The sequence below is a fragment of the Lonchura striata genome, chromosome 3 (genome assembly GCF_046129695.1).
Source record: "Lonchura striata isolate bLonStr1 chromosome 3, bLonStr1.mat, whole genome shotgun sequence".
NCBI classification, from domain to species: domain Eukaryota; kingdom Metazoa; phylum Chordata; class Aves; order Passeriformes; family Estrildidae; genus Lonchura; species Lonchura striata.
Window position 1 is genome coordinate 97,509,995 of NC_134605.1, and position 21,601 is coordinate 97,531,595.

The 21,601-nt window shown below is 41.2% G+C and overlaps 1 protein-coding gene across 1 annotated transcript; it reads right to left on the reverse strand.

The window, feature by feature from the left end:
• Positions 1 to 7,042: 7,042 nt before the first annotated feature.
• Positions 7,043 to 14,230, reverse strand: CMPK2 (cytidine/uridine monophosphate kinase 2). The gene is made up of 5 exons (XM_021551242.3): positions 14,135 to 14,230; positions 13,682 to 13,796; positions 12,668 to 12,869; positions 11,270 to 11,503; positions 7,043 to 8,364 (listed from the first exon to the last, which is right to left on the reverse strand). The coding sequence occupies exons 1-5, from the start codon at positions 14,228 to 14,230 to the stop codon at positions 8,244 to 8,246; spliced, it is 768 nt and encodes a 255-aa protein (XP_021406917.2). The 3' UTR covers positions 7,043 to 8,243.
• Positions 14,231 to 21,601: the final 7,371 nt, after the last annotated feature.

Here is a 21,601-nt window from a genome sequence, read left to right on the forward strand (position 1 = left end):
TTTTGCTCTTGTAACCCTGTGGGGAAAAGATTAGGAAATCACAAGCCTCATCTTTTGGATGTGAAAGAAGTCATGCTTTACTAACGGATCACAGTGCTTTCTGAAGAAGATATGCAGTGGTTTTAGAAATGTGCTAGAGGGCATTGAGGGCTAGAGAGCCAAAACTACCTATGAAGATCCTTGCACCCAATGAAGCATCACAGATCAGGTTATACATGGATTATTTCTACCCACTGGTGAGCTGTACAGAGCGAGGCAACCCAAGGAAACATCTGGGATCCACTAACCTACAGCTGCCATTTCTTAGGAATGTAAATTAAACTTCCAAGCAGGGAGGCACTTGAAACAAAATACCCATAATATGACAAAGTCACGTGTTAGAGACAGATGTAATCCCCTATGCCTTCCCACAGCATTATGTGTGTTCACATGTACCCACACACAGGTACACATGTGCACAGTTCAGGATGGGGTGCATTCAGTTCAGCCTTGTATCTTTGCATCCTTTCAATTTTGCATCAGTGTGATTCTATCCTAAATGATGAGTTTTTGAAACACAAATATCTCTACTTTTGCAATTTCTTATTTTTTTCCCATTATTAATTTTGTATGGGATATTTACTGCACTTTGTAAGGCCTGGCCTTTCAGGAGGGAAATGTATATTCCTATGAGCCTACCTTTTTTTTAGAATACAACCATTTTTGTTCTCTCATTCTTTGTAATGGCATGGGCTAAGCACAACACTTGATAGATTTAACTCAGATCTCCCCTCTGCCTGATGGGCTGCAAACTTGGAGCAGGTCCCAGGTTGTTTGTTTCTGTTGGGATGCTTTTCCTGTTTGCCTTTGTCCTCCTCAAGGGGCTTTCTTGCATTATTGCAGCCTCCTGCAATAATGTTTGATTTTGTTTCTAAGGCAGTGTCCCAGGGTTCTGTGGACAATCTGGTGAATTTTTGTGTACAACTGGCTGCAGACCATTCTGTTCCATTCTGTAGGACAGTTCTACAGATGCTTTTTTGTTTTGCCCTGAAAAAATGAGGGTAACAATATCTGTCTCTTTTGATAATTGTGAAATTGTCCTGAAAATCCATGCTGTAGATCCAGTGCTTCTGGAGACTTACATGAACAATATTTTCTCCCAACAGAATTAGATTTATAGGAAAACATTGGTAAAAAACAAAAGAATGCTTCCTAAAGGTCAAAGGCTTTGAGAAAGTGAGTCTATTTGGGGGAATTGCTGGCAAAGCTACATATAGATGTTTTCTTTGAATTGCAGCTGCAGATAAATAAATCTTAATTTGCTATGAAGAGCTCACATTTAGATAATTTCTGAGCAGTCTTCTCAGTGAAACTCCCACACAGAAAAAGGAGAGGCTTTTCACGGTACCTTGAGAGCAGCTGTTGCACAGATGATGCACCCTCTGAGGAGGCAGCTGTAATTGTAAGGTAGATGAACTCTAGAGCTGAACTCTTTGCTGCATTATCAGAGTCATATGGGAATGCTGCTTGGAGATGAGCTGCACTGCCGTGGGGAAGCAGAATCACAGCTACTTCAAGGCTTCTGATCTTAAATATCACAGTTAAACCTAACAGTAGTTCAGAAGCTGTGAAGTGCTAAATAAGAGCTAACTCTAAGTACTCTTCTTTGCTAAAATGACCTATGTTCCATTTATCAAATAAATTTCATGTGGAAATTGAAAAAGCAGAGCAAAACTCATATTGTTTGGGCAATGCACATACATAGTACATAAACATGATACACAAACGACATTACAACGGAATGTCTATATAGCTCATTTGACATTTATGTAATCAACTCTAGTAAAATATTGTTGTAGAATGAATGGATTTTTCAAATTAAAATATTAGTGCGGAAATATTTTTGACAACCTAACACAGAAGCATTGCATCCCATTTTAGAAGAAAACAATAAGTAGTCTTAAGATGTTTGAGTATTTCTTTTTTGGAGGCACAAGATTGGTATCAGGCATGTCTGAAGCTTGTGCTGCCACCACTTTGGAATACAAGAGGGAAAAACAAGTTTCTGGTAGCTGCAATCCTGGAGTATTCACCCCAAAAATTTGGTGGCTGGGAACAAGAAATGCGTGCAGCTGGATACAGACCAAACTTCAGACACAGCAGCAGCACAATATCATCTGTGTGACAATAGCATGAAATCTGCTTCCATCAGCAGAGGAGGCTCCTTAGCCTGGTGCATCGTTACTGCTCCAACCTCCTCCAAGTCTGACTAACACCAGAGTCAAGGAAGACTTGGTTCTTGGTCAAAGAATCCTAGACTGATAGGATTTTTTAGGTTGGAAAAGCCCTCTAAGATCGTTGAGTCCAGCTGTTAACCCAGAACTGCCAAATGCACCACCAAATACCACATCTACACATTTTTAAAATACCTCCAGGGATGGCCACCATTTCCCTGAGCAGCCTGTTACATTGCTGGACAAACCTTTCCATTAAGAATTTTTTTCTGATATAAAATCTAGATCTTTCCTTGTACAACCTTAAGCCATTTTCTCTTGTCCTATTGTTTTATTATCTGGGAGAAAAGACCAACCCTCACCTCACTACAGCCTCCTCTCTGGTAGCTGTAGATAGTGATAAGATATCCACCAAGCCTCTTTTTCTCCAGGCTAAATGCCCTCAGCTCTCTCAACCACTCCTCATAGGATTTGTGGTCTGAACCTTTCACCAGCTTTGTTGCTCTTCTTTGGATGTCCTCTGACACCTCAATGCCTTTCTTATAGTGGGGGTCTCTTGAGCACAGTACTCGAGGTGTGGTACTTGTATCACCAACAAAAGCCTCAGCACTGGCTCAGGAGACTTACAGATGTGGGATGTGGTCTGAAACATCTGCAAAAGTTGTGTCTTCTGTCTTCTCAGGGAAAGCTGTGCCTACTTGGTTACAACATCTTTCATTAAATAAAACTGAAAGCCCAGCAATTCTGCAGCCTGCACTAATCTTTCACCAGTGTAAGTGGCTCCAGGGAGGGGAGAGCAGCAGGAAAAGTAAATTAACCATACTGGAATTAATTTTGTATTTGCCACATGCTTAAAGTGCAGCTTTTCTGTCTGGGTATTTTCATAAGCAATGAGGTTGCAGACATAGCATTTTTCACCATATTTCCCCTGCTTTGGAGTACTTAACATGCACTTTTATGGCTGAAAAAAATGTCATGATTGGCCAGCTGCTAACACAAAATGCATTTTTACACTAATGGCAAGGTATTCTAGCTTTTATTTTATAAAATTGCACTGACTGCATATTTACATAAACCTTACATCTGTTTAGTTAAGTTAAGCCAGAGGGTGATGATCTTTGTCTTTACAAAAGAGCTGATTTAATTTTATTGAAGAAAGCTTTCTATTAAAAAGATCAAAGTCAGTGCAGCCCCCTGCAGCAACAACTTAAAAGTTTCTTCAACTATTCAAATTAATGAAGTACAGTAACTGAGACTGAATAAGCAGGAAAAAGTAAAAAAGAAAATAAAAATAAAAATTAAAATAAAAACTCCTTGGGTGCTTTGTTTATCATGAACTTTGAGAGAGACATATTTTCTTTCATCAAAGTCCCATTGAGTGTCCTGACTCTTCTGCCTCTGAAAAGGCAGGAATTGATAGCAGAAGCAGCATGCACAGTTTGCAACAAATTTTTAGAAGCTGGTAATGCTGTGGGGAAAAGGCACAGATACAGTGAAGAAAATCTAGCAAAGAATTGGCCTCTCTAGCTTCCATGTGCTTGTTCCAGGCACTAGTGAACTCCTACTTGATAAAATATCAGTTTGCATATAAAATTGCTTGGTGACTCTACAGAAAATAATGGTGAAAATAATGAGTTTGAAACTATAGATGTAGTGGAGATGGATATGTCATGCCTTCTGAGAGAGCTCTCAAGTCACCTCCTAGCCTCTGACTTTGTGGAAATTGTCTTGCAAACTTAAAATTTTGGAGGGGAATGGCTAAACATCTGCCTTATATTTCATTCCTGAAATTTGGTATTTGCTTGCAAGTAGCTTCCTCACCTCTCAAGCTGACAGCAGCAGTTGCTACTGATACACTGGGTGAGGCCACAGCTATACCTCATGCTATGGCAGGATGGGGTCAAACCCGCTCCAAAATTCAATCTTTGTGCCTGCCCAGAGGTTATATCTGGCAGGCAGCCCAGGAATATGGACCAAAGAAACTGTAGCATGTTCCAACTTAGCCCTCAATTAGAATGCTGATGAAACTGGCCCCAAAGTCTGTTTTGACTCCAAAAAAACCTTTCCCAGAGATCTGTTTTGCTTCTACATCTCCTCTACACAATATATCCACATTAGAACTTGAGCTTGAACCAGCAGAGCATTGTGGCAGCTTTCCTCCTGACCACCCATCCTTACCACGCTTTGCTTCATGTGCTGAAACCATCCTGGCATCTATCAACTGGACTCCATCCAGACAAATCTACACAAAAAAATCTGGTGTAGGAGTGCACTTACTGCACTACAGCTGCTAATATGAGGGCAGTCAATGTCACCAGATTATAGATGGTCTAAAATAAACCTGAAATACAGAGAGGGAAAACCCTGGGTCCCCCGTGCCAGCTCCTCTGTGCTACAGATCATCCCCACTTGTTCCAGGACACCTGCTAATGTAGACTCAACCCAAAAAGGCTGCACTGCTGCTCTCTAACCCTCTCACTGTTTAAATGGGTGAATAGTGCCATTTTAGGCACCATATGGTATCCCTGCAGGCCTCCAGCTGCCACTCTGCAGATCAACAGCTCAACCAAATGTCTCGTGTCATATCTGGCACCCCCACGCAGACATCTCAGATACTTTAGGGAGACTAACTGCTGTGGATGGCTATGTTTAGACAACTGAATACCATTTTATTTTAGCACCTATTCCCTTCTATACCAAAAAAATGAAGAAAATTATATTAAAAATGAGATGGAGATGCTTGAAATACTATAGTGTGTTTTATGAAATAAAATATACAATATAGAATAAATTAAATAATAAAAAATGAATTTATTGAAAAATTAATTTGAAACTCTTTTTTTAATAAACTGAAAAGTATACAAAATTTAATCTGACAACAACAGAAGTATTGTTTCGTCCTTCAAGAAACAGCTCAGTTTTACAAATTGCATTTATTATTGAGTAAGGGCTGAATTCACTGGCTTTAACAGAATAATTGCAAAACTTGAGATTCAGTTTCTCTTGTGTAATTTACTGGCCTAATGACCCAGATGCTCTGAGAACTGTAACATTAGAGTCTTTGCCGGACTATATTCTAAAGCTAGTGAATCAATAAATTATTAAATTACTAATAGTAATAGTAATGAATGTAATAATAGTAATAAATTAAACAGGCTTTGGCATGTTTTCAGCCCTGAGGGTGACAGAGATCAGTCTTTCTCTGTTACTAACTCCTGGTGTCCAGCATGGGCTGGCCAGGGATGCTCTCCAGGCTGGCCACGCTCAGGACTGCCTGGCAGAGGCTGGTGGCCATGGGCCTGCGCTGTGTCATGGCTTAACCTGCCTTACACAGGATTTCCTACACAGCGAGCATCCTCCAAAGCTGCAGAAGAACACTTTTACGTGCCGAGGAACAGCCTAAATTTCTGAATCTGCATGGAAATACTTGAAGATTACAGATCTTTCAAACACTAAAACAAAAATCCTGACCTCTGGTGGCCATCAAACTGTCCAGCAAAAGTTTCTGTCGGTTTCTAGCCCAGGTGATGCTCTTGCTGGGAGCAGGATGGCCATTCGTGTATTCCTGCTGCTCCTCTCCAGACCTGCCTGTGCACCAGGATTCATTGGCAAACTTCACATTTGAACATCTCTGTGGGCCCAGAGGAGGCCATAAATGAGATCGAAGGGCTGGAGCACCTCTCCTACAAAGGCAGGCTGAGAGAGCTGGGGTGTTCAGCCTGGAGAAGTGAATGCTTTGGGAGACCTTGAAACAGCCTCCAGTACCTAAAAGGGTCTTATAAACAAGAGGAAGAATAACTTTTCACATGGCAGATAGTGACAGGACAAGGTTAAATAGTTTTGAACTAAAAGAGAGATTTAGATTAGATAATTGGAAGAAATTCTTTTCTGTGAGGCTGTTGAGGCACTGAAACAGATTGCCCAGAGAAGTTAAGGATGCCTCATCCCTGGATGTGTTCAAGTCCAGGTTTAATGGGCCCCTGAGTAACTGGATCTAGTGGGTGGTACCCCAGCCCACCGCAGGGGGTTTGGAACTAAATGATCCTTGAAGTCCCTTCTAACCTAAGCCATTTTTTTTGGATTCTGTGATTTGTCCTAAATGTAAATGAAATGCAGTATTTTTAGATATTGTGGACAAAAATCTGGCAGGAATGTCACAGGAATGGGAAGTATGGGAGTGGGTCTGCAAATTAACATAAAGCATGTGGCACAAGCTACTTGCAGACCTTTAATTCTAACAAAGGTTTGAAAAGGGGAATGTTTGTTTTTTCTGCCTTGCTTTGCTGTGCTCCTAGTCTGCATCAGTAGCTTTGGGTTCTAGATAAATTTAGACTGTGAATATATTCTGCATGTGTGTAATTGATAATGTCTGATGTCAGTTTTTGCAGATATATATTACCAGCACCTTTGCAAATACAAACCTACACTTCTAAGAACACAGCATCAAAATCCGTAAAGTCTGGCTTCATGTGCTAGTTTGCATAAGGAGAAAGGGCAAGTGGAATTTCTCAGGCCATGTGATCTTTTACCTGGACAAGCTAAGACTACAAAATATTTAGGACCGGCACATATTTGCACCCTGATCATTCATATGCAGTAGTATCTTCTATATAAGATTTTCCTGTATCGTCTGAGTACCTGAATGCCTTATAATTTCTAGAATAATTGGAGCATCTACAAGTATGCATTTTCAGTTTGCTGCATGGTATATCCAAAGGCTGCTGAAATAAAAATAATATACGAAACAAAACAGCATCTATTTCTAGAATTTATAAATGTATAGAATGTATAAATTATATAGTAAATTAATAACATACTCAAAACCATTAAACAGTGCATGAATAAAATGTATTTTTAGAAGTTTTTCTTTCTATCACCTTGTATATACAGACTGGATATAGGAATTACAGTACCAAGTATGTTTTTATTTAGAAGACAGATTCATTGATAATTGCACTTGTTTAAAACAGGAAAGTAAGTAAAAGTGTTCTAAATCAAATTTACATTTTAAGATTTTTTTTATGGAACTGTGATTATTTCTGACCTCACAAAGGCTTATGCATATGTTTTACTTTTACACTTAGGAGTAACAATAGTTAAACTAATATACATAAAAATAAGCTTTTGCAGACCTGAAGTCTTGATGTAGCCTGCTTTCACATTCAACCTGCTCAAACACCCACACAAAAAGAAAGATGAACTGAAAAAGTGCAATCATTCCCATTGCTCAGAATCTCTATAGTTTTTCATTTCACATTCTCTCAAAAGAATACTAGATCTCATTAACAAATATTAATAGGATAAAGAAAAATTTTGTTTAAAAATACTTTAGTAATCATTTATAAGTTTTTAATTTTGGGTTCTCCTCAGGTCTCTGTTTCTCATTTGCTGGCATTTTCTGGTTTCCCTCTGAAAATAATTGATATTTTATTTGAATATATAAACAGGTTTGGACTTTATTACTTAGAGCCCTTGGTGTTTACTGGCACTCATTTACAACACATTTTTTTTCCAGGATTCCCATCACAGCAACAGCTGGTCATCTTCTATTCCAAAAAAAAAAAAAAAATCAACACTGGGCACGATTTTCTGTTCCTAAATGCTATGATCATTTCATGGTTTTAGTGCTGATATTTCAGCCTCTCTTGGGCATCTAATGCTCCTGATGCAGTGCAGCAAATTTTGGTACACAATGGATTGGGGAATAGGTTCTCCTGGTGATGAAGATGCAACATGATAGCATCTCAAAATGTCCTGGTGTCAGAAAAGCACTGAGGCACTTCATACATGACTGTAGTATGTTTGTTTCTTTACTAAGAATGCTGAATGACGTGAATAGTATTTTGCCTTATATAGAAAAGTAGAGTAGCAACAACTAAACAGATACCCTGCACAGATTACTGTAGACAGAATAAAACTGTATTCAGTATTTCTATGAGACAAAACACATGACTGTGCATTTTTAAGTACCAAAACCAGTGGGGCAATAAAAAGTATCTTTTAAGTGCTACTACAGTTTAAAATTTTCTTTTAAAAAGCACAGTGTTTCTTAATTAATTGTAGAACAGTCTTGAGAACCTCTTCCTTGGAGGGGCTGGCATCAACCTCTTGGCATACAGGATTCACCATCCTTTTGTATGACTCTTCAACACTAAAACCAAAACAAGAGAAATTAGACTTCAAAATGCAGGGATATGAAATTAAATCAGTCGTTAGTCTCAGAAGACAGTGCTCACATTGCAGAGACAGAGGATAGAAAATCTAATAGGAAGCTAAGAATGAAATCTCTTGCAAAGAGCAATAAACCATTCGTAACTATTACAATGTAAATCTCAAACCACGTAGTTTCCTTGACATTGATTCCCAGAGCTCCAGCCATATTAACAAGGCATGGCATAAAGTATTTCTTTCTTTATGGCTTATCACTGAATACAGTCTGGTATAGCAGTAGAGTGGACAGTCTGCTTCTTGTGCCCAAATTAATTTTTTTCTGTTTCTGCTAAGGTATCTCTGAACTATATGGCATTGCATTGTGTAGTTGTACACATTGATCTCAGATTTGACTCATTAGATTACAGAGTTGACGTATCCTTCGACCCCTTCCTCTGATCAACTAAGCAGATGAATAACAGGATAAAATACAGAATGAAAACCTCCCCACTTAGGCTATAAGCCTAATGAAAAACTCTCCCACATTTAGTCTTTGAGAGTGTGAATGAGGATGTGAATATTATTTTTAATATTATGGGACCATAATATTATGTTCTCATAATGCTATTTAAGACAGAAGTCACAAGACAAACCAAGGAAGATTCTGGATATTCTCATATTCAGATTGACATAATAAACAGGTAGAAGTAACTAAAAGCTTTCTGACACAAATATGCTGTAAAAGAATTAAAATGTAAAAGATGCTTAAATGGCAGTATGTTCCCTAGCTAACTCATCCCTATGCAGGTCCCACTATACAAACTGTGTGTCCACACAGCGTTTCTGTCAAAATTAAGCAATCGCAGAATCACAGAATGTTAAGGGGCTGGAATGGACCTGAAAAATCATCTAATCATCTCCCTTCCAGACCAAGTTGCTTAAGGCCTTATCCAACCTGACTTGGAACTCTGACAGAGTTGGGGCATCCACAGCATCTCTGGGAAACCTGTTTCAGTATCTCACCACCCTCACAGTGAAAAGTTTCTTCATAATAGCTAACATAAATTCCCTCTCTTTCCATCTGTATCCATTACTCCTTGTTCTACCTCTACAGTTCCTGATGAAGAGTCCCTCTCTGGCTTCCCTGTAGGCCATTTCAGATACTGGAAGGTTGCTATGAAGTGTCCACTCAGCCTTCTCTTTTCCAGGCTGAACAGCCCCCCCCCTTTCTCAGTCTGCTTTTATAGAGGAGGTGCTCCAGTTCTTTGTGACCCTCCTCTGAGCTTGCTCCAACAATTCCATGTTTTTCTTAGGTTGGAGACATCAAAACTGGACTCAGCACTTTAGGTGGGGTATCACAAGAGCAATGTATAGGAGGAGAATCCCCTGGTTCAACCTGCTGGCCATGGTGCACAGATGCAGCCCAGGGCACAGCTGGCGTTCTGGGCTGTGAGTGCACATTGCCAGCTCATGATGAGTTTTTCATCAACCATCACCATCAAGTCTTTCTCTGAAGGGCACTCTCAATCACTTCCCCATCCAACCTGTAGATATGCTTGGGATTGCCACGACCCAGGTGTTGGACATTGTACTTCCCTTTGTTGAATTTCATGAAGTTTACACAGGCCCACCTCTCAGGCCTGTCCAGGTTCCTCTGGATGGCGTTCCTTCCCTCCCATATATCCACTGCACCACACAGTTTGGTCTTGTCTGCACATCTGCTGAGGGTACACTCGCTTCCACTGTCCATGTCACCAAAAAGATGCTGAATAGTATCAGCCCCAGTAGCTACCCAGGGGACACCACTTGTCTTTGGTTCCCATGTGGACAGCAAGATCTTGGCCATGACTCTTTGTGTGCTGCCATCCAGACAATTCTTCATTCACTGAATGGTCCATTGATCAAATCCATGTCTCTCAAATCTGAAGATGAGGATGTCATGTGGGACACTGTCAAATACTTTGCAGAAGTCCCAGCAGATGTCATCAGTTACTCTGCCTCATTCACCAATGTTGAATTTGTCAGGCAAAATATCCCCTTTGTAAAGCCACTTTGGCTTCACAAATTATAGCTACTTTTGACTTTACAATATTTTTAAGTCATTCTATCACCAGAAATTTAAAAGTCTAAAGGTAGATTTCAGCCCTGCTTGTAGATATGGAAACCAATATTCAAGTGTCTCTACTGAGCTGTCTACACGAACACTGGGTATTTGAGTTTCCACCATAGACAAAGATGATCTAATCAATACATTTGGCAGAGCCTAGATAGCAGTTCAGCACACCCTGAAGTAGGATACCTAGGGTGCCGTTCATTTGCTTAAGTTAATGTACCTAGTACTGCTTGAGATGCTCTGAACTATCTCATTTAGCTTCCAGTTCCTAGTCCAGAAAATGTCCACAGGTTCTGCATCACATCTTATATCAAAAGGCTTTAGATACTTAAGTTTAGATCACTGAGCTCCAAATGAGTGGTGAGATTAATCACTTTGAAGGCTCCATTGAATATATTGACTATAGTGGTACCTGAAACACTCTGCACAATTAATGACATATAGAAGAGGATGTTTTAATTTTATTCTCTTAATCTGGAGCTCAGTTCCAGAATTTCCTGAGGAAGCTGTGTGTTTCAACTTTTTGCCTACCAGTCCTGGAACTCTTAAGTCCATCTCATTCATGACCTCACTGAGAAAGATGCTAGAATTTACCCTTCCTAACAGACATGCATTCTTTCCAAAAAAAAAAAAAAAAAAAAAAAAAACCCAAACAAAAAAAGCTTAAACCAAAAGCTTATACAGAGGAAATTCTTGTGGAAATTCTTGTCCCAATAATGTGAGAGTCACATTTGTTATTGATTCCACAGGAGCCAAGTTTGCCTCCAGCCTCTTATTCCCCATTAAAGGCTACCTTTGGCGAAACAAGCTGTTAGCTTCCAACTCAGCTTCCTCCTTTGTTTTCTCCAACCCCCGATGCTGAAGTCTCCGGGCTCGTTCTTCAGGGTTAACAGTCAGGAGAAGAACAAGATCAGGTTTAAGAAGATCCTCAGGCCACTGATACACCTCATCTTGAGCTGGTGGAAGATCCTGGACTTTCTCACTTGTTTCAGTGGCAATCGCATAGGCAGCTGTGCTGTGCCAGTATCTGTCAGGAAAGTACAAAATGGAGAGAGAGAAAATTTAAAGAGAACATTAATTTTTCAATAATATAGGAGACAGTTGGCATTATAACAAGTCAATAATGATGAGGTAGATGACACCGTGGCTTTGAAGGGAAATCTGAATAACAGTTCTGTGCTATCCATTATTTCTTAACAATGATAATAGTGCATTATTCAGAGTTAATGTGAACTATTAATTAAAACATTATGTAGAGACTGTTTCAGATATTCCTATCAAAAGAAAGTCTCCTCATATATTGAGACAGGTCAAAGAAGAGTTACAATATATCTCAAAATCCTTTACTCTGAGTCCCCTTTTTTGTGGTTCCCATCCTACTTACTGCAATAGATTTGGCAGAGAACATGCAGTCTTCAAAAACATGTCAATGAACATAGGCATTACTAATGTTACTAATCTCACATGCATTTAACATTCTCCCCACTACAAGGCATTGTGTTTGATACATTTCAGTGGATTTGGGGCTGATTGAAAATAGCACTCACATGCAAACAACGTATATGTGTATGTGTGTGTGTGTTCTAGCCCAAGGTTACAGTACACCTACTGAAATAAGCCAGAGGGTTCAAAGTACATCTAGACTTTTTTATGAACCCTAATAATGTAAGCTGCCTACACAGTTAGTGAAAACCAGAAATAACACAAACAAAAAAGTGGGAAGCATATCTCTGTGTTTAAATTCAGAAAGAGCAAGTCTACCTAAAACTCAGTCATTCCAATCCACCTATATCTGAGACGCATCTTAGAGATGACAATGACTATCCATGAGCAGCAGCCCACAGTCTCCTCTGGTTTGTCACAAAACACTGGTTTAGCTCAGGATGCACAATCTGTTCCTTCACTATTCCTAACTGAAGATGTAACAATTTTCATGCGTCCTAAAGCTAGTTATGAGTATTACAGTGATTGAAGTTCCCTATTTTACTGTTCTCATAAGTGTTACTCTTTAGAAGATATAATATTTATCTGACTCTCTGCAGAGTGCTTCCAAAAAAACCCTAAACAAACTACAAAAAAAAAAAAAAAAAACAAAACCCCTGAAGAAACACAGAGATGATCACTGACTGCTTGTAACACTGAACAATTGTATGATGGCACTGATATAAGAGGGCTTCTTAAATACACAAACCTGTCTATGATCACAGGTGCCTGTGTGGATGCTTTTGCAATCTCTGAAGCCAGAATGTAGTTGCCCGCAGCATAAAATGCTCTTTTAATGGGTGTTGGCTCATCATCAAATACAGTCCTCCACTGGCTGATGCAGGCTGGTGGGGACCGCAGCAGAATGCCATTCAAGGCGTCCTTAACAGCCTGGGTCACTGTGGTTTTACCTGCATTTCATTCACAGAAGGAAACATTCATTATATTATTTACCAGATACACCTGAGTTTTAAAAACTGAAAAACGCTCGTGTCTGTTCATGTGGCGTACAGGTTCTGACATCTGAATATCTAACCTGAGCATCTTGTCATAAGGTTTCCAGTGGAAAATGATTCTGAGTCTGGTTGCAGGAATTATTACTCCCTTTCCTGCTCTCTGGGCCTTCCAGCCCTTCCTTTAGCCAGTTTTCAGTTTTCACTCCCTTAAATGCATTAGGTGCATGTCAATTTCTCTATATATTCATGGCAATTTCCATATATATTAATTTATAATATTTTTTCTCAGTTGCAATTTATGTAAATGTTCCCATGCTGGTTATCCAATTCCTTCTTTTTATGAGGATTTTCAGTTCTCTTTAACTGACAAGTTAAAAAAACAAAGCTAGTCAGAAGCAAGTAATATTTCTTAGACAAACTACTGGCAGTTCCCCAGACTACCACTAGTTTAGTACATTTATTTGAAAACTCTCCAGTAAAAGTATGTTTCATCATCTGAACAAGAAATTTAATTTTCAGTACTCCACTCTGTATTCTTTAATTTCTATAGGTAAGGAAATAAACCACTGAATGTAAATTAGCATACAGTAATCTTTTACAAGTAAGAGAAGACAGATTGATATTTGTAATTATTAATTCCTTATCTGTCACAGGTTTCCGAGATTTTTAAATTTTTATTTTAAAGATTTATGCCTAATAAAAACAGTAGCAGCTGCTCCTTTCAACAATTTCTCATCTGAGGTTCTTCAACCACATCTTGCTCTTACCTGTGGCATCCAGCCCCTCAAAAACTATGACGGGAAAACTTCCCTTTTTTTGGTGCTCTGGGCATTTCTCCAGCAGGTCGAGTACTGCTTCGGCCTCTGGGATCCGTTCTGCACACTGCAAGGAGAGATCGCAGAATGCGTTGGGTCGGAAGGGACCTTTAAAGACCATCTAGTCCAACCCCCATGCAGAGCACTGGACCATCCTAAACTAGATCAGGTCTATTAGATCCCCGTCCAACCTGACCCGGAATGTTTCAAGAGATGGGACATCCATCACCGCTCCGGGCAACCTATGTCAGTGTTTCACCACCCTCATCGTAAAAAACTTCTTCCTTACATCTGGTCAGAACCTGCCCTCCCTTCGTTTAAAACGATTACCTCTCGTTCCCTTGGCACCCGCCCGCCCCACGGCGCTGGAGAGCCGAGCGGGGGCTCCGCGCCCGCGGTGCTGACCTGGCGCAGGCGCTGGCGGAGGGCGCTGGCGGAGGGCGGCAGGGCACGGGCCACGGGCCGGGGGCACGGGGAGCCCGGGGCGCAGCGCCCCAGCATCGCCGGGAGCCGGCGAGCCGTGAGCAGCGAGCCGGGAGCCGGGAGCAGCGAGCCGGGGAGCCGGGAGCAGCAAACCGGGAGCCGGGAGCAGCAAACCGGGAGCCGGGAGCAGCAAACCGGGAGCCGGGAGCAGCGAGCCGGGGAGCCGGGAGCAGCAAACCGGGAGCCGGGAGCAGCAAACCGGGAGCCGGGAGCAGTGATCCGGGAGCCGCGATCCGGGAGCCGGGAGTAGCGAGCCGGGGAGCCGGGAGCAGCAAACCGGGAGCCGCGAGCCGGGAGCCGCGAGCCGCGAGCCGGGAGCCGGGAGCCGCGAGCCGGGATCCGGGAGCAGCAAACCGGGAGCCGGGAGCAGCAAACCGGGAGCCGGGAGCAGTGATCCGGGAGCCGGGAGCAGCGAGCCGGGATCCGGGAGCAGCGAGCCGGGGAGCCGGGAGCAGCAAACCGGGAGCCGCGAGCCGGGAGCCGGGAGCCGCGAGCCGGGAGCCGGGAGCAGCGAGCCGGGAGCCGGGAGCAGCGAGCCGGGAGCCGGGAGCAGCGAGCCGGGAGCCGGGAGCAGCGAGCCGGGAGCCGGGAGCAGCGAGCCGGAAGCCGGGAGCAGCAAACCGGGAGCCGGGAGCAGCAAACCGGGAGCCGGGAGCAGCAAACCGGGAGCCGGGAGCAGCGAGCCGGGAGCAGCAAACCGGGAGCCGGGAGCAGCAAACCGGGAGCCGGGAGCAGCAAACCGGGAGCCGGGAGCAGCGAGCCGGGAGCCGCGATCCGGGAGCCGGGGGCAGCGAGCCGGGAGCCGGGAGCAGTGAGCCGGACCAGCGGCAGAGCCGAGGGTCCGGGTGGAGGCGGAGGAGGAGCCAGCGGGAAACGAAACTTGGCCCGGCCGGCCGGGAAAGCGCCTGTCTGCGGGGGCGGGCGCGGAGCAGAGGGAAACTCCTCGGAACGCCCTTCTGCCTTCCCCACCCCGTGTCACTGGCCCCGGGTTGAGCGGGTTCGGTCCCGCGGGGAATGGGTCTGTGCGCGGATGGGCGCCAGCAATCCCGTGTCCCAGCCTCGGGATCCGGCCTGCCCGCCTGCCAGCAGCAAAGGGTCACATTTCCACGGGATCTCGTGGCTGAATCCTGGTGATCTTCTAAAACAAAAAAATTATTATTAGTGCAAATATACTCCACTGCTTAGAACTGGCCCAAAATGACAAACAAGTCCAAACCCAAACTGAACTACTTTGTTGAGTTGCAGTGCCCAAGCAGCACTGGGCTGTCAGGCATATCAGTAACTTGCCTCCATTATTTGGTTATTCAGTGCCTTGGTAACAAAACCAACAGACACAAATAGTTGTTGGAATAAACTGGTCTTTTAGAAGCCTGTTTTCATTTTTCAAGCAATTTTGCAATGGCGAATTTCAGCTTTCATCGGCTCAGATGTAGGAACCAGGAGCACTGCAAATAGCAATAGCACAGACAGTCTCGTGACAGCTGCTATGAGTAACATTGCCTAAATTGCCTACATTGTAGTTTTTGAGTTTTCAGAAGATCTAACTTAAAATGTTTGAGAACCTGCATCTTTGTAGAAAACTTCTCTTTTTCAATAGTTGGAGAACTGCTGCTTAGAGGTATCTAAAGTCAAACTTCTGACATGTTTTCTCAATTAATATACTCTACAAGAAATTCCTTAGAAACTTGTCTTCCTCTGGTCATCTCAAACACTTGCACAAATAACTTTTACTTACTGTAACTGTAGGGAGAGGGGAGCAGCTGGTAGGCAGTACCAGTTGCAAATCATCTGTACTAGCTGGAAACTGCCCATCCCGAAGAAGCTCATGGAAGTCTGGGCCAGAGCCACAACTGGGAACACAGGCTTGGAAGCTCTTCAATACAGTCCCCGTATCATGTACCAAAATTCATTTGGTTCTTTTTAAGGCTGTTTCATACCTGAGAACTCCAGCACCATTCCATGTCACTCAAACACATGGCTATGGTATCTGGGTATGGATACAAGAAGAAACAGGGTAAAATATGCTTTATTATACAGGAAGCCAATAGGTGGTTTTAAGACCATAATAATATCCACTGATTGAGAGTAGGGTTTCTTCTCAGCCATTATTTTGTCTGGCAGAATGACACGCTGTGCATGCCTGTCTTATCCATGGTCCCTTCTCCTAGTACTTGTGCTCCTCCAGTTTCCACAGTCACCAAATTAGGAATGTTAAACAGTACATTTTCATCTTTCCCTTTCAGCACCTGTTGTGGACCCTTGCTTATGGAGTTGGCTAAATCTCTTGTTGACTCTGTGATACAATCTACCTCCACAAACCCCTGTGGAGTTTCCCCAATTCCAGCAGTTCTACTGTTGCATAAAAACTTTATAAATTTTAAACTCACATCCTTATTTCAACAAGTGTCCTTTCAAATAATATTACTAATTTTGGTGAATAACAGTTCAACATTCAATTTATTTATTACCTACAAGATTGTTAAAGATCACTCAGATTTCCCCTTCATCTTTTTCATGTCAGAAATTACAGCCTCTATCCCTTGGTAAGGCAGATACTTCATCTCCTTGATCAGTTAGAAACAAGGATAACTTCTTTAATGGTAAGGTCCTGCCAAGATGTGGAGACCTGAACTGTACCATTAGTCAGGGTTTGGTTGCATTTACCAGTTTCACAGACCAGCAGAGTAATGCAATCTACCTTGTTTTGGGGTGATACTAAGCTTTGAGTTGACTTTTTTCTCTGCTGCCTCCCAATAGACCCATTGGTTTCAAAGGAGAAGCAACAGTGACTAAGATGTCCTTCCTTCCTGAGTTCAAGTGCCACTGCTGGGCTCAGCATCAGGTACACAAGGTTTTGATGACTCTTTTGGATCTGCACTGCCTCACCTTTATCTATACCGAAACTTTATCTATACTGAAACTTACCTGCCAATTTTCTGTTCATTTGTTTGCTCGAGGTCCAACTGACTTTCAGCCAAGTTTCATTTCAAAAGCGCTTGTAAAGCTGGCCATTTCCCTCACTGACCTCTCAGCTTCTTTCCTGTCTGTATTTTTTTTTTTTCTGGTTTGTTTGTTTGATTTTTCTCCAATGCTACTGCTGCCTTTCCCCTCTCTACTGAACAAATAGAATGCACTTACTTTCATTTTCTCTTCTCCCTTTTCCCATCTTATGGCCTTGATAAAACCTTGTTACAACTCTTCCTGAACCAAGCTGGTGGTGAGTCCTTAATTTATAATATGCTTATGAGATAATTCATAGTAGGCATATGATGCCTATTTTCCTGCCTAATTACTTTAAAGTACCCTCTTGCAGGATTCAAGTAAAAATATAGGAAAAGAGAGTTGTCTTTTTATGCCCAAGATGTTTTGTTGTATTTAAAACCAGTGAAGACAGTATGACTTTTTCAGTCTCTTTACAAGGACCTTTATAATTTTTCCTCTGTATAATATGAAGAAATGTTGAAGAACACATGTGCTAATTATGTACAAAACACTTTGCAGGAGCATTTTTACATCTTTGAATGTCCACTGTGCTTACATAAAACTACAGGGATGAGATACAGAGACAACAAGAGGCCATATGAATATTAAAAATATTTGATCCACAAAAAGTGGAAAAAGAAAAGAAAAGAAAAGAAAAGAAAAGAAAAGAAAAGAAAAGAAAAGAAAAGAAAAGAAAAGAAAAGAAAAGAAAAGAAAAGAAAAGAAAAGAAAAGAAAAGAAAAGAAAAGAAAAGAAAAGAAAAGAAAAGAAAGGAAAGGAAAGGAAAGGAAAGGAAAGGAAAGGAAAGGAAAGCAAAGAAAAGAAAAGAAAAGAAAAGAAAAGAAAAGAAAAGAAAAGAAAAGAAAAGAAAAGAAAAGAAAAGAAAAGAAAAGAAAAGAAAAGAAAAGAAAAGAAAAGAAAAGAAAAAACCAAAGCATGGAAATTGATTAGCCTGTAAGTTTAAAATATATCTAAGTCTGCAGTCCTGTAAACAGCTGTCTGATAACACAGGCAGGAAAAACTCAAAGGCCCATAAAATGTGTAGGTACATAGAATATATGCAAATAAAACTGTAAAACTGCTCTTTTAGTGCAAAATAAACTTGAAAGAATATCAGTAAAGGGCACTCCAGTAAAGAAAAAGATTTGGGGATAAGACCATAAGAACACAGAAGTCAGTGTAGTGTCAGGCCAAAAGAGATTCCTCTTCCATCCATGAGAGTGGCCACTGCCAGATGTTTGGGGAAGGCAATGGAAAGGACACTAAGGATTTTTCTCTCAACATACTTCTGTCAAGAAAGGATCTGATGATACTTGAGATCCCTCCCAGCCTGGTATTCTATCATTCCACAATTTTATGATTTTTCCCTAGATCACAGAAACCATCTTTTTAATACTTCCTGAATGGGATATCACATATATACCATTAAGGGCCCATGGTGGACTTCTTTCAAATGTGCCTAATCTATATCTATAATCATATTGCCTGTTTCATATGTCTTTCGTAACTTAATTGCATATGTTTCTGTTTGGTAATATCCCCTCGGATTTTTTCATCGCAAGGAGAGCTGAGTCACTGTAAGTACAAGGTCCTTGACAGATTTGCATTTATAGTGCTGCAGATGCAATGAGAATTAGATCATTTCCAGCTGAGACTAGAGCAAGAAGTAATACATTTATCAAATTCTAAAATTGCATCTGCCATTGCATGATTTGCATGAGTTGCCTGGTTGTCCTTGGACCGTTTCTGGTTCTCCCAGGTGACGTTGATATGACTCCTCCTTTAACCTTGATTATGTTAATGGTTTGTATCAGTAGTTTGGTTTGCCTAGCAAAATACTGTTTGACTGGAACTGCCAAATGGCCACTCTGGAGAAAGCAATATATGTATTTCAAATATAAAATTACATTAATTCAATAAATATATAGTTGTTTTAAAGGTTTTGCTTTCCTAGCAACTAGGCACAAGAACATTATCTATGTTTATCCATTTGGATTCTTCCATGTTAGTTGTGTACTTATTTATTATCTAGTGCACTGTTAATAACATTATTCAATAATTTTTGAAAAATTTTATTAATCTTTAAAGGGTTTTTAGATACAGCTTTGGAAAACAGAAACATTTTTATTTCTGAGACTCCATCATTTTATTTCTGAGAAGCCATTGTAAGATGGCTTCTGTAGGAAGCCAGAGGAAGGATTCATACTTCCTACAATTTTCAAAGAACATTTATGCTTGCTTTTCTGAGGTTCTTCCAGAAGGCATCAGGACAGAAAATTTCATTCCAGTTCTTGCTTGCAGTATTTCTTGTAGATTCAAAGCTGGTGCATTAAAATGCACATTTGTGTTTTCTTGAAGGCCTCACTGTAGAGCCTCTGAGCTAAGACAGTTTGGGATATAAAATGTGAATGTCCTTCTTGATGCTGCTGGAACTTGTATATATGCAGGGGGCACATCCTGGTCTGGGTTTACTTTGAGAGGCTTCACAGTAAAGCAGAGTGTCGTCTGAAAACATATAGTTGAGAAAAAAAGTAAAAATAACTATAATTGCCATTTTCTAAGGAAACACTGATAGAATTACAAAGAACAGGAAGCTTTGAGTATGCTTGGGTGCAAAGCTCTCTGCATGTTTCGTTCTTTGAAACAGAGATCTGTGGTTTTTTAAAGAAGAACAGTCCAAAAATGCTAATGTTTTAGCTTTCTGATTTATTGAACAATATTTTTCTGACATGATTTTAGAGTGTTTGGATATGAGATGTAAATCTTTTGTCAAGAGTAATTGATAATCATCGAGGATTCTTTACCTAATTTTTCTGGCCAGCTGAGGTGCTAGGCAACAAGCTCAGGGCTAGTCATGAGCCTCCCACCTCAAAGAAAAAAGGCTGTAGTTCATACAACTGCATTGGCTTAACTTGACATGAACAAGGGATATGAATGAGGACAGAAAGGAATCTGAATTGAGGCCAAACAAGATAAGAAATGAAATAGGGTTCCTAACATGCAACAGAAGAGATGTATGGAGTGAGGAGAAATAGGGCATATCAGAATTCTCCATATTAACTGAAACATTGAAGCTACCAATTATCAACTCCAATGTCAGATTTCACTTTAAATTTGCATTGTCTTGTCCACCTCCATTTCCAATCATATTTTCAAGTTTGTGACCAACAAACTCTTTATTTATTAAAATATCCTGCTTTTATCCTTAATCTTGTGTCTTACATAAACCTCAAGGAACTGGAAGAGCACATGGTTAACTCCTGCTGGAATAATCTCTGCTGACAGCCTCTGAGACCATTTTGGAAAGCCTCAGAAGTGAGATGTTTCCCATCATGTTGCAGCAGTACCTTTGTGAGCGGACATTACTGGAGCCAGAGACAGCAAGAAGTTTCTCATTCTGCCCTACTAGTATGAACCTGCTCCAGCAAGAAACAGCTGATAGAGACAACAATAAAAACTATGCAAACAATAAAAACTGTTCAAAATTGTTTTTACTGATCCAGACATTATTCAGCTAGAAAATCACCTCCAGGAGACTGAAGGAAAGATGACGGGAATTTGACAATAGCCAATGACAGGCCTAATTAACACTTCCTATTCACAAGCAGGTTTTGTTTCTCATGAAAATTGCATAGAATGAAGATAGTTCTACCCCTTTTTTCTAAGGCAAAAAAGGGGAAATAAAAAGAAGAAAACATGAGGGCAAGATTGCTTGGCTACATCAGCAGTATTGACTGGTCAATGTAAATTAGGGAAGCTCAATTTTAGGCCATTGATAACATGGAAGGTGCTAAGATTTGATTATGACTCTGTACCTTGGCAGTAGTGGCAATGCCAAACAGCCCATGCAAGAGTGAGGACAGGCTGGCTGAAGACAAAGTGAGGCTGAAATTCCATGACAATCCTGTTGGTGTGTCTGGACGCACTGGAAGACCGAAGATGGCAACCGGTATTATCATGGAGGGGGTCCTTCTCATCAGTATCTGTTGTACCATCAAGGAATTATGGAATATGGAAACTGGAAGCTTTGTCCTGGTCCCTCCTGGTGTTACCAGGAGTGGGCAGCCACCAGTGTTGCACCTCAGGCTGTCAACTATTGCTGCTGTTAAGGCTAACCATGTGCTCAACTCGGTGCAGTAGCTTTACTTGAGGAGCATTACTGGAGATCAAGAATTAAAAAACCTGCAGTTACTTCCTTTTAATGCATCTGAAGTCATCAGGCTTCCTCCCTTGGGTTGCTTTCCATGCAAAACTGTTTAAACTTACAGGAGCTCTTGAATGCCTGACAAAGGTGCAGTGCGGTTGTACAAGCTCTCTTTTCCCCCTGCTTCACGACAAGAAGCCGAAGTCACTGAGACCTCACACACACCAAAAGGGGTCCTAGGCTCCAGACCCGCTCACACCCAG